The sequence below is a fragment of the Oncorhynchus masou genome, chromosome 18 (genome assembly GCF_036934945.1).
Source record: "Oncorhynchus masou masou isolate Uvic2021 chromosome 18, UVic_Omas_1.1, whole genome shotgun sequence".
NCBI classification, from domain to species: domain Eukaryota; kingdom Metazoa; phylum Chordata; class Actinopteri; order Salmoniformes; family Salmonidae; genus Oncorhynchus; species Oncorhynchus masou.
In genome coordinates, this window is record NC_088229.1 from 29,567,164 (window position 1) to 29,579,956 (window position 12,793).

A 12,793-nucleotide genomic window follows, 5' to 3' on the forward strand; every position below is an offset into this window, starting at 1 on the left:
AAGCAGTGTGTGAAGTGTCTCAGCTTTTTGGGGGGTTTTGATTGGGAATTGAATATGGTTATATTCATTTTATTATCATTATTTCAGAATATTTCCCTTTGTTTTGCATCAACTATCAATCTGAATGTAAACCAAGTCTTTCAACCATATTCTTTAGTGGTAGACATTTAAACAAAACAATTATGGCATTTGTGAGTTCTGAAATGAGGTGAGTGACTTAAAGGAGGCCTTCAGGCACAATAGATCCTTTTCTTCTAAATGTCAAGGTAATGTCATCTGATGGGTCATTGTCCATGAGAACTCGCAGCTTATCACAAGAAACTGTTGGCCTTCAAATGATAAAGTTAGGCTCATGCTAGAAGCAATTTGTGAGAACTACAGTTCTCTCCTTCCAACAATAGCAGTTCATTTAAAGGGGCAATCTGGGATTGATACATCCATTTTTGGACTGTTAAATTAATGATAGCCTATAGCCATTGATTGTGGATAGAAATGATAAATGCATCATGAGCTCAATTCAACTGTCTTACTCCATTGCAACCCACAATTTAATTGTTTTACACATTTGTCTGTAAACAATGTATTTACACTGCTTTGATTCACATGATTTAAAACTAATTTGTTCTCATAGAATATAGATGGTTAATCTCTGCATCCATAGTTGTAGCTATGAATTTGAGTGATTACATTTATCCAGCCCCATCCCTTAGCTGCTTGCTAAAGTGTCTGAGAACAGGCAATTTCATCAGACTGAAGCACCGTAGAATATCAGTTTTTATAGATGAGTAGCTAGGGAGCACGAAGAATAAATGCATATTGTATGAAGGTTAAACAACGACAAATCATTGCTTCTTAGACGGAAGACATAGCAGCAGCTGATTTGACTTTTAAACTACTTTTACTGCATTAATTTAATGCTTCGAGTGCCTGTTTTGTGTGGAAAATATCAGACCGAGTAACTGTTTGCATATAGTAATTATGAAGTTCTGGCTTTGAGGGTCACTACAATATCTGCTACCTTCGGAAAACCATTGGATATTACAAGGACAGTATTACGGCAGTATTTTTATTTGGGAGGTACGTGTTATATCAGAAACCAGAGGGCATAATTGTGAATATGGGTATTTATCTGAATGCATTGGAACTATTTAGAGGTGTCCCGCAAGGATGCCCAGTGTCTCTTTAGTTATTATACTAGCTATTGAGATGTTGACCATCTCTTTGAAGAACTCATTTATAGATATGGCCCAGAGTTTTTTGTGGTAAGGTCATGTGATTGGGTAAAACTCTGGGGCCTTTGTTGCAGTAACATTGGATGTTCATTGAAGTCTAGGTAAAAGTGGGCACGTCTAGGGTGCTGATGTGCTTTGATCCGTAAGATTTTGTTCTCCTCTGCTTGGCAGTGTACTGCATGACAGCACCCCATTTCAACGAGTCCTGTTAGTCTGTCTCCAAGTCATTGTTGCACTTATATTGTTTAGTCTTTCTTCTGACCTCTGCATCTGTACAGGCACACAAAGATTGCTCTAAACAAAATGCTTTTAAAGCTACAGTCTGGGATAGTAGTAGACTGCCCTGACTGAAGCTGTGAAGATGCCTGGGGGAACAACAGGACAGAAGTTGCTACTGTAGCATCACATTCATAATCTTCATAGGAGATTAGCCTCCACCTTGGTCTCCAGAGCCTTCACTTTGGTCTCACTGGCATTCAGTATGTCCTTCAGAAGTATTAGGATCTTCAAGAGGACCTCAGGTTACTCCTCTAGGGCTTTGAACCGGACCTGAAGGAAATTGGGATCCTCAGCCTTCACCCCACAGACACAACACTGAACAGCAACAACAGCACAGCTACCACTGACTTCATAATCACATTATAGATTATAATTGAGTAGAATAGATTAGAATAGTCCAACAACAACAACCTGGGGATAGGGGGGTTGAAAACCCCAACAGCAATCACAAACACACACTACTAATTATCAAACAAAGCAACAGAAAGCACATGTGATAAACACACCATTTCACCATCTGCCAGAGTACAAACAACATTCAAAAAGAAATGTAGTACTGGGGGAATGTAGTACTGCAGGATGTACGTTTTAAAGAACTGCTCACGATTACAGTAAACCCTAAAAAACAATACCAGAGGGGTATCCTATGAAGCACGCTAGATCCACTCAGGATTTTATTACCTATTGTTTATGCCGTCTTTGGTGTGGTTATCAATGCATGAGCACCTTTTTCCCCCACTCCTATCGATAAAATAATTTCATCATAATCATTTTATTTTTCAATCAAAGGTTTTAATGTGCGTGAAGTTTCAAATGCATTCTGTCTTTACTATCTTCTTCAATGAAGTTGATGATGACAATATTTTTGCTAGAGCAAGGGAATCTGATTTCATTGGTCTTTAACTTGCAGCACAGAAACTTAATTCGGGGTAAATGGAGTTAGCCCTTGTTAGCCTGCCCCAGAGCAGGTTAAGGATTCATTGCCATAGAAGTGTCCCTGGCTAAAAGGTGAGCCACATTTGTATGACTGGTTATACCAAGTTGAACTCAGAGTTGGCCAAAGTTACCTTGCTAACTCCTCAAACCTGATTCGTAAGATACCACTCTGGAAACAAAAAATTGTCAATGTTTTGATTGATGGGAAGTTATCTAATTATGACTAGAGGGTAATGCTCTATTTGAAAGGGAAACCTACTTGCCAATAGTTTCCTGTAAATTACTGGAAAATTCACAGTAAGCCCTTTACAGTGTTATGTAATTAACACTGGAGTTTGCTTGATGAATTAGGCCTTTTAATATCATGTGGATTATCAAAGATTTCAGACAAGGTATCACATTGGCATAGCATGTGATTTTAAGTTCTACTATGCTTTTTGAACTCCCAAGCTGGTATACTTAATCTTCCATCCCTTGTTTTTCCCTGAGAGGTCCGACCTGAATGAGACATGTACTTGGTAACTGCCCGTGTCTATCTTGCCAGGAGGAGATGCTCCACAGAACGGTCCGTACTCTTGTCCTTCCGTAAAGATCTTGGAAGAGAAGGAAAACTTGGTCAGGAACTCCAAGGCCATACATCTTCCAAGGGGGGACAGCAGACAAAGACAAGTTGCTTCTAGAGCATGAGTAGGAATACATTGTGTATTCATCAGCCCTTGTGTCTTTGATTGGTTACTTTAAAGGATGGCCCTACGCTAGTATGCACCGGCTGACCTTCAAGACATCATATGGACAGGGGACATCCGAGTGGCCCTCTACGTCAAACGGTTCCTGGAAGTCCAGTAGCACTCTGAATCCCTCTGGTAGGAGTATGGTGTAGTTACAATGACTCATTGTGGGGTATGGACTCGGGTAACCCGGGCTGGTCAACTCTCCTGACCTCTCCGTCAGCACCTGACCTCTGCAAGGCACTACAGAGGAAAAGACACAGATCAAATCAGTGTTTGTATTTGTTTGTTTATTTTAAAGCAGTTTATTCTCATTATTTGAAGCACTTCTAAAAGACAGCCTAGTTAATAAAAAATGGATAGTAAGTGCAAAAACAGTGAGAAGCTTTCCATTGTCTTGTCATAATTCGCCCTTATTATCTTTTAGTGGACGCAAAATCCTTCTGGCATAAGCAATCGGGGCTCATTTAAACTGAATTATTACTCTAGTAAGTACACAGATGTTGTAATAGACAACAACAAATCGATATCTCAAAGAGGCAGAGTTGTTGTAATTTATATAATTTGAGAAATTTGAAAGCGGATAATTGTTTTTGTCTATTCATCCCCTGATATGTGGTGTCACTTTATCCTCTGGCTAAGAATAACAATTTAAGGCACGTCCACGTTGGTAATTGTGATTAATTACCTAGCATCAGTGCGCTATTAGCGTTGAAAACAGGTATCAATTTTCGACGCCTTTTCCAGGGAGCTTTTCCCTTAGGAATCTAGTAATTAACCTAGCCTTGCGCCAGCTGGCAGAGATCAACTACTTTCTACAGCTCTGTGCTTCTTCACTCTGAAATTACTTTGTAATCACTCCACTATGCTGTAATGAGCTGCTGTGTGCGTACTTATTTCAAACACGTGGCAGCAGTGTGCCCTGCTCTGAAAGTGCTGTAAATTACCTTTAGAGATGGACATAAAGTCTCTAAATGAAGGACAAATGGACAGTCAAATGACTATCCTCAGGTACACTCACAATTTTCTGTTCTTTGGGGCCATTAGAATTCAGAAAGTAAAACATACATTCAATATTGTTTTTCTGTTTTCTTGTGAAGACATATTTCCCCTCAGTTTCTTTGTGCTGTATTCCGAAACAGAGAACTTCTTTAAGTGGTATGGATAGGAAAGCCTTTTAGCTGTGTAATGGTCTAAAGCCAATTCTAATTAAATGTGCTATCTCTTTGTAGTATTCATGAATATATACATGTATTCATGTTTGAAACCATTCCAAGCTGAGAGGAAAGCATTGCATTTATATAATGAATTAATCAAAAATGTAGCCTAAACTATGTAGGCCCTATAGGTTCACAAACATTGCTATCAGTATTAGACCAACAAATCAAATGGCATGAATAATACTCCCTCATTCATTGGATTTCCTGTTTTTTTGTCTAGTTTAAATCACCCTTACCAGTGCAGGACCTTTTGTTGTCATGGAGCAGGTATCCCAACCTGCAAGTGCAGTAATAACCACCAACATAATTGTGACAATAATGGTCACACACAGACTCTCCATCTACTGTGCTGAGGCACTCATTGATGTCTGTGAACAGGGAGAGAGAAGCCAGTTAATATAGACCTACAAGAATAATGTTACATTTGGGTTGCAGATACAAACATACATTCAAAGATGGGTTCCAGGTCATTGAGGATGCATTGATAACATTTCAGGTATACATAATTATGTATAATTGATAATTAAGGGGTTTACAAGCAGTTTTAGAATAAACATAATTATTAGTGTATAGATGATACAAGTAGAAAAACAAGTAAAGTGAAGTTCATATTATGAATTTTAATTAATTTCCAGAAGTAATCATTTATATTTCACATTCATAGGCACATTTCTATTGGTCCAACGCAGGACAATTAAGTACTGTTTTATAGGCAATAGAGTCTGAACAGTCATCTCGGGTCAGGGGCTTTTTTTCCTGATTCCTCTACTGAATTGGGTATTCTGAGATCATTATATCTACTGTTTTATATTGCTAGTTGGTCGTTGTGAGGAAAATTCTGAAGATTTGGGGTTCTCTGTATATACGTATCTTCTGTAGCCTGTCCCCAACAGCAATGGTCTGACAGCACCATTGTCAACATTTGTCTACTAAATATTTTTTTATTTTTTATAATTGTTTCCCAAGGGGTTGTGCTTGAATTATACTAATGTGAGTTATTCAGCGTCTCCTGTTTCTTGACCCAGAGTTTGCCCTCGAACATTTCTCCTCTATCTTTATTCCTTTGGTGGATAAACACACACCTTTTTAAACCATTTAGAGTCAAGAACAGAACAAACCCTTTGATCTTTCAGAGTTTATTCAGATGAGGAACCAGGCTTAGGCAAAAGCAATGAAAACTGACTAACAGATTAGCAATCTATCAGAAAATGTAGAAACAGATGTATTATCTCGATTAAGAAAGCTAAATCCAGCTACTTTCTAAGTTCCATCTCTGCTGGTGATCCTTCTCAATTTTGGGAAACAGTTAATTCACTGAAGTGTACAAAATCCTCTTCTTCCCTACCTAAGCAGGTTCTGTTTGACTCTGGCATCATTGCTGAAATAAGGATATAAGGGATGCTTTTAATCATAATTGCATCTCATCTTCTTGGTAAGCAACTCCAGTGTAGATTTTGCCTTGTGTTTTAGGTTATTATTCTGCTGAAAGGAGAATTCATCTCCCAGTGTCTGGTGGAAAGCAGACTGAACCAGGTTTTCCTATAGGATTTTACATGTGCTTAGCTCCATTCTGTTTATTTTTTTATCCTGGAAAACTCCAAGGTGCTTAACGGTTACAAGCGTAGCCATAACATGAAGCAGCCACCACTATGCTTGAAAATATTGAGTGGTACTCAGTAATATGTTGTGCTGCATTTGCCCCGAACATAACACTTTGCGTTCAGGACAAAAGGTTAATTGCTTTGCCACGTTTTTTACAGTATTGCTTTAGCGCCTTGTTGCAAACAGGATGCATCATTTGGAATATTTATATTCTGTACAAGCTTCCTTTTAACTAGGTTAGCATTGTGGAGTAACTACAATGTTGTTGATCCATATTGTTGATCCATCTCGTATCACAGCCATTAAACTCTGTAGCTGTTTTAAAGTCACCATTGGCCTCATGGTGAAATCCCTGAGCGGTTTCCTTCCTCTTTGGCAACTGAGTTAAGAAGGACGCCTGTATCTTTATAGTGATTGGGTGTATACACACACCATCCAAAGTGTAATTAATAACTTCACCATGCCTATTTTTGCGAGGCATTGGAAAACCTCCCTGGTCTTTGGTTGAATCTGTGTTTGAAATTCACTGCTTGGCTATTGCACACAGTGAGTCCATGCAACGTATTATGTGACTTGTTAAGCAAATTTTTACTCCTGAACTTTTTCGGTTTGCAATAACAAAATGGATGAATACTTATTGACTCAATACATTTCAGTTTTTCATTTTAAATTCATTTGTAAATGTTTCTAAAAACACAGTTACACTTTGGGATTTTGGGGTATTATGTGTAGTAGGCCAGTGACAAAAAATCGAAATGTAATATATTTTAAATTCAGGCTGTAACACAACAAATTGTGATAAAAGTTAAGGGGTGTGAATACGTTTGGAAGGCACTGTATATGAATGCAGCTGCCACTTCATTAAAGCTGTTAGATTCAGTTTATCATAGAGCTTTAATACTGCCTACCGGTTCAATACACATCCCTGCAGTATTTTCCATGAAGTAGGCTGGCTCTCTTTTGAAGTCTCATAGGTCAATTGATTCACTGCTATGTTTTTCTTTACAAAGCTCTTTTACAAAAACTCCCGCAGTACCTAACATCATGATAAGCCTTTAAACATATCAGTTACCATACCTGGTCTCAGGGATGGCTAACTCTAGATATTCCTTCAGTTTCCTCAGTTAGGTAAAACAGCATTTGTTTCTTTGCACCCCATGAATGGAACAATCAACAGAGTTCCCTATAACTGGATGTACTGGTGCCGCTCGGGCAGTTCAACATGTTGATTGTGAACCTCTTTGCTGAGGAATGTGATTGTTTTACTTCAATGTGTTTTGTATATTTGTATTTTATTGTATTTTGTCAATTGTGTTCACGCAAGGTTTCCTTGCGGAAGAGATCCTGGTCTCAATGGGACTCCCTGTTAAAGTAATGGTAAAATAAAATTCTACTTCACCTTCTGAGGTGTAAAATGCTTGAAAGCCAGTGAAACGCCCCTCATTGGAGTAGTCACTTCTGAAGACTACCGACATGATGTTCCCAGCCGACAGGATAACTGTGTTACTGGGGGCGTCTACATACTCTTTCTCCCCTTCGCCACAGAAACGCAATGTCTCATTGGCCTCTGCAAACACCTAGTTCAACATGAGCACAGACAGATTTCTAACAAGTTAATGAGTGCATGCAGTTCTTGAGGGTGGTTCTCAGGACCAGTGGAGGCTGATGGATGGAGAAACCGGAGAAAGAGTGCATTGTAATGGAATGCATTGTAATGGCTGGAATGTAACAAATGGAGCGGTAGCAAAACATATGCAATAAATAAATAAATCTATGAACACAACTTATTATTATAAATGATCATGTAGCCATTAGAATGAGGTATGCCCTCCCAATTTCTCCCTTCACCAGCCTCTACTGCTCAGGACTGTTTACCTGAATATAATCATATTCACAGTGGTGGGAGGGTTCCAGACTGAAGTGGGTGAAGTAGAGTTTAACCCTGTGGCTTTCTGGGACGGAGATGTTCCACACTGTGTGATGGTTGTTGGGGTATGGGCGAGGGAAGTTGGGGGAAGTGAAGCTGCCAAACAACCCCGTCATTTCCACGCTCAGAGATACAGGAAGCAGGACGGCGAGGACAGATGCACAATACGCACTGTGTACCAAAGTGAGATGAAAACATTCAAGCTACAGTCTAAGATTTACAGCAATTTTAGCTAATGAAATATACAAGTTAATTTTTAAGAATATGATTTATACCTTAATAAGATCAGTAAAACTACCTTACTATATCATAACCTATTGTTTATGTTTTTTGTTGTCATTGGAGACTAAACAAATTATGTAAAACTTCAAATCATAAAAAAAGTTATGTTGCTTTCAAGTAATACCATTCCTTGAGCACTGCATGTTAAAATGTTATTGTGGGATGCATTTGCTCTGTTGTTGATGTTTTCATTGGTGGTCCTCTCTGTCATATTCATGCACTTTAAAGGGGCAATCTGAAGTTGCTACATACATTTTTGGACTTATACATTCATTATATGTACTCATTGATTTAAAAATATACTTATGTTACTTATTAATGCCTCATGAGCTTAGTTCAACTGTCGTATCTCATCAGAACCCAAAATATAAGCTTGTTTTTACTCCAATGTTTGTAAACAAATTAAATGTAAACCAATATTACAGCCTCAAAACATGGTTAAAATCATAATTTTGATTTCATGGATGATCCATCCATAGCTCTGTCTATGGATTTGAGATTGATTACATTTCTCCAGCCCCATCCGTAGCTTTTTACAGAAACAGGGGCGGTGAGATCACTTTGCTATTGTTTCAACTGTTGATTGCCCATTTAAAACAAGTGTGGCTTTAGACTACATTCTTCAGATCTATTCATTTGATTCCTAATGAAGAACTCGCAGTGATAACTTACCAGTTCATCTCGGCTGCAGAAGATTCCAGAGGAGCAGTGTCATAGTCAAACGTTCTGAGACACTGAACAAAACCTATCTTTGAACCCTTGTGCTCTCAAGGTTAATGAACTAGCGTCCTGACTAGCCAACTTTGGGCAAACAAACAAAGCATGATGGACTCATGATTTGTTCTATCTACAACACCCTATAACCCTGTTGACTTTTACAGCATCAATCTGGGGCCAACAACTGTTCTTAGACTATTCCTCACTTTATGTATATCTACTGTACCAGTCAGTACCTGTCGTTGCTGTATATGTTCAGAGCCATATTCCTATAAAAATGAAAGAGGATCAAATGTTGTTTAAGTGTTCACCTGCCTTGTCTTCTTTTGGGGTGCTGCTATAGGCCACCAACTGCTAACAGTCAGTATTTGGGTAATATGTGTGCAATGCTTGATAGTGTGTGATGTTAACAGAAAAGTCTATTTTATGGGTGACCTGAACATTGACTGGTTAGCAACTTGCTGTCCTCTCAATAGGAAGCTTCTAACTGTGACTAATGCCTGTCATTTGAGCCAGGTTATCACTCAACCAACTAGAGTGTAAACCAATAGTGTTGAATCTATTGAAAGGACAGCTTTTTTCCATATACGTAACATTGCAAAAAATCTTAAACTTTCTGTCCAAAAATGATGCAGAAAAATGTATCCATGCTTTTGTCACTTCTAGATTAGACTACTGCAATGCTCTACTTTTCGGCTACCCAGATAAAGCACTAAATAAACTTCAGTTAGTGCTAAATACGGCTGCTAGAATCCTGACTAGAACAAAAAAAAAAGATCATATTACCCCAGTGCTAGCCTCCCTACACTGGCTTCCTGTCAAGGCAAGGGCTGATTTCAAGGTTTTACTGCTAACCTACAAAGGATTACATGGGCTTGCTCCTACCTATCTCTCTGATTTGGTCCTGCCGTACATACCTACACGTACGCTACGGTCACAAGACGCAGGCCTCCTAATTGTCCCTAGAATTTCTAAGCAAACAGCTGGAGGCAGGGCTTTCTCCTATAGAGCTCCATTTTTATGGAATGGTCTGCCTACCCATTTGAGAGACGCAAACTCTGTCTCAACCTTTTAAGTCTTTACTGAAGACTCATCTCTTCAGTGGGTCATATTATTGAGTGTAGTCTGGCCCAGGAGTGTGAAGGTGAACGGAAAGGCTCTGGAGCAACGAACCGCCCTTGCCGGTTCCCCTCTTTCCACTGGGATTCTCTGCCTCTAACCCTATTACAGGGGCTGAGCCACTGGCTTACTAGGGCTCTTGCATACCGTCCCTAGGAGGGGTGCATCACTTAAGTGGGTTGAGTCATTGATGTGATCTTCCTGTCTGGGTTGGCGGCCCCCCTTGGGTTGTGCCGTGGCGGAGATCTTTGTGGGCTATACTCGGCCTTGTCTCAGGATGGTATGTGGGAGCTGTGCTTTGGCAAAGTGGATGGGGTTATATCCTTCCTGTTTGGCCCTGTACGGGGTTGTCATCGTATGGGGCCACAGTGTCTCTTGACCCCTCCTGTCTCAGCCTCCAGTATTTATGCTGCAGTAGTTTGTGTCGGGGGGCTAGGGTCAGTTTGTTATATCTGGAGTACTTCTCCTGTCCTATCTGGTGTCCTGTGTGAATTTAAGTATGCTCTCTCTAATTCTCTCTTTCTTTCTCTCTCTCGGAGGACCTGAGCCCTAGGACCATGCCTCAGGACTACTTGACATGATGACTCCTTGCTGTCCCCAGTCCACCTGGTCGTGCTGCTGCTCCAGTTTCAACTGTTCTGCCTGTGATTATTTTTATTTGACCATGCTGGTCATTTATGAACATTTGAACATCTTGGCCATGTTCTGTTATAATCTCCACCCGGCACAGCCAGAAGAGGACTGGCCACCCCACAATGCCTGGTTCCTCTCTAGGTTTCTTCCTAGGTTTTGGCCTTTATAGGGAGTTTTTCCTAGCCACCGTGCTTCTACACCTGCATTGCTTGCTGTTTGGGGTTTTAGGCTGGGTTTCTGTACAGCACTTTGAGATATCAGCTGATGTACGAAGGGCTATATAAATACATTTGATTTGATTTGATCTGTGACATCCACTTGTATTGATCATATCTTCACTAATGCTGCAGAGCTTTGCTCCCAAGCAATATCTGTTTCCATTGGCTGTAGTGACAGTAACATTGTGGTAATAACAAGGAAAGCCAAAGTGCCAAAGGTTGGGCCTAAAGTCATTTATAAGACATCATACAAAATGCTTTCTCAGGACTCTTGTTGAAGATGTAAAACATTTGTTGTTATGAGGAAGTGAATTCAAATGCAGCATTGGAAGTATTTGTAAAATTATTAATGCGAATTGTTGACCAGCATGCACCTGTTAAAAAACTAAATGTGAGAAATTATAGAGCCCCCTGGATTGATGGTGAATTGAACAATTGTATAATTGTATGGTTCAAATAAATAATGCAAAAGAGGTGGTAAACATGTCCGGCTGCTTAGCAGATTGGTTGACATACTGTAAATTGATACATTTTGTGACTAAACTTAAATTAAGAAGAAATTATATTACCAAACAAAGATAAATCACATAAAACACAATCAATGTTTTTATTATGTTTATTATGTTTATTATGTAAGTTGATGTGTCATTTATAACAAAACCTTTTGATATTGCCAATCATTTCAATGACTATTTCCAGAGTTGTGGACTCGAGTCACACGACTTGGACACGTCTGACTCAAGTGACAAATTTGATGACTTGTGACTAGACTTTAATAGAAAAGAAAAGAACTTGAGACTTGACTTGGAGCCTCAAGACTTGGGACTCGACTTTGACTTGACACTGATGACTTGAATTAATCTGGCCAGGTTTGATAATGTTTTGTCACTTATTATGAGGCAAAGAGTCTACGTGGATTACTCTACACGCAGCCAGAGACAGTAGCCGCAGCATCGCCCTTGCAAAAAAACTGCAACAGGTTGGATAGTGAAACGCACACTCTGCACTCTGATTGGACTAGCAAACTAGCAGTCAACACAGGTCAGGTGGTGAGCTAGTGCTTTTTTCTATTGTTGAAATGTTTGCTCTTGCTTTAAATGCATAGGCCCTATGTGGTACATCTATATTCTATCTAATACTACAAAAAATGCTAGCGTTTCATAATTCCATACCATTTATTGCAACACGTAGATATTTCTGTTTCATATTTTCTAGGTCTATGATACATTTTCATTTAGTCCTACCATTTCTTATCCTCTGAGTGGGAGCAATGTTTATTGTGCACATGAACGTTCACAAGACTCATGAAGAAGAAATGTTGTTTATTTAATTCAATGTATGGTTAACTTTGTTCATATTTCATGGGTTATGTCAGAGTTCCTTGTGTCTGTGTTCTATATCTGTCATTCTGGTTGTGGATAATAGGCGCACATAGAAATAGGCTACCTAGCCTGCGCGGCACGCTTTGGAGTCAGAACATTGAATAAGAGAAAATGATTTTTCCATGTATGAATGGTGTTGAAATGTAATTAATAATCATTAAGTCTGATTAAGTGAAATATACTGTACATTGGAAATGGCCTTTTACATTGTAGAATCAGTTTATTGGTTGTAATTGCCAATTGAGTAATTATATGGTCCTGGGGGCAAAGTGCTTATATTATGTAGGCCTACCTGTTTGAGCTCCTGTTAGACAGATTCGATTTGGTTTCTCAAGTGGAGGCTGTACAGTCTTAACCTCTACCTGTGTCCGTTCAGATATGATAGGTTAAGCCTGATACAACGGCTATTGCCCGTGTATACTTGATAAATCTACTTGTATATTTTGTATGATATGGCGCTTTCACAATTGGATCACCAAGACCTGTGAATACATCAACACTCTGAGCACGTCAACCTT

At 39.2% G+C, this 12,793-nt stretch overlaps 2 protein-coding genes across 3 annotated transcripts in view; one reads left to right on the top strand and one right to left on the bottom strand.

The window, feature by feature from the left end:
- dffa (DNA fragmentation factor, alpha polypeptide) overlaps positions 1-12,474 on the top strand; it is a 29,586-nt gene extending 17,112 nt beyond the window's left edge. The window contains exon 7 of the mRNA XM_064922919.1: positions 10,582-12,474. Coding sequence (XP_064778991.1) covers positions 10,582-10,588 — 7 coding nt within the window. The 3' untranslated portion in view covers positions 10,589-12,474. The remainder of the gene's footprint in view (positions 1-10,581) is intronic.
- On the bottom strand, positions 1,860-8,964 carry masp2 (MBL associated serine protease 2). 2 transcript variants are annotated; one of them, XM_064922920.1, is made up of 6 exons: positions 8,879-8,964; positions 7,873-8,095; positions 7,397-7,574; positions 4,632-4,763; positions 3,222-3,418; positions 1,860-3,086 (listed from the first exon to the last, which is right to left on the bottom strand). In XM_064922920.1, exons 1-6 carry the CDS (start codon positions 8,884-8,886, stop codon positions 2,907-2,909), a joined length of 918 nt encoding a protein of 305 aa, XP_064778992.1. In that variant the 5' UTR covers positions 8,887-8,964; the 3' UTR covers positions 1,860-2,906. The 2 variants fall into 2 exon arrangements, with proteins under 2 accessions (XP_064778992.1, XP_064778993.1); XM_064922921.1 differs by having other exon boundaries at positions 1,860-3,040; positions 8,879-8,901.
- Positions 12,475-12,793: the final 319 nt, after the last annotated feature.

What these genes read in the sequence shown, in the direction of transcription:
- masp2 (XM_064922920.1), bottom strand. An exon ending in CAACAAAAGGTCCTGCACTG is followed by an intron (nt 3,419 to 4,631) that starts GTAAGGGTGATT and finishes TTTCCTCTGTAG; the next exon opens with TGCCTTGCAGAGGTCAGGTG. An exon ending in GTCCATATGATGTCTTGAAG is followed by an intron (nt 3,087 to 3,221) that starts GTCAGCCGGTGC and finishes CCCCCTTGGAAG; the next exon opens with ATGTATGGCCTTGGAGTTCC.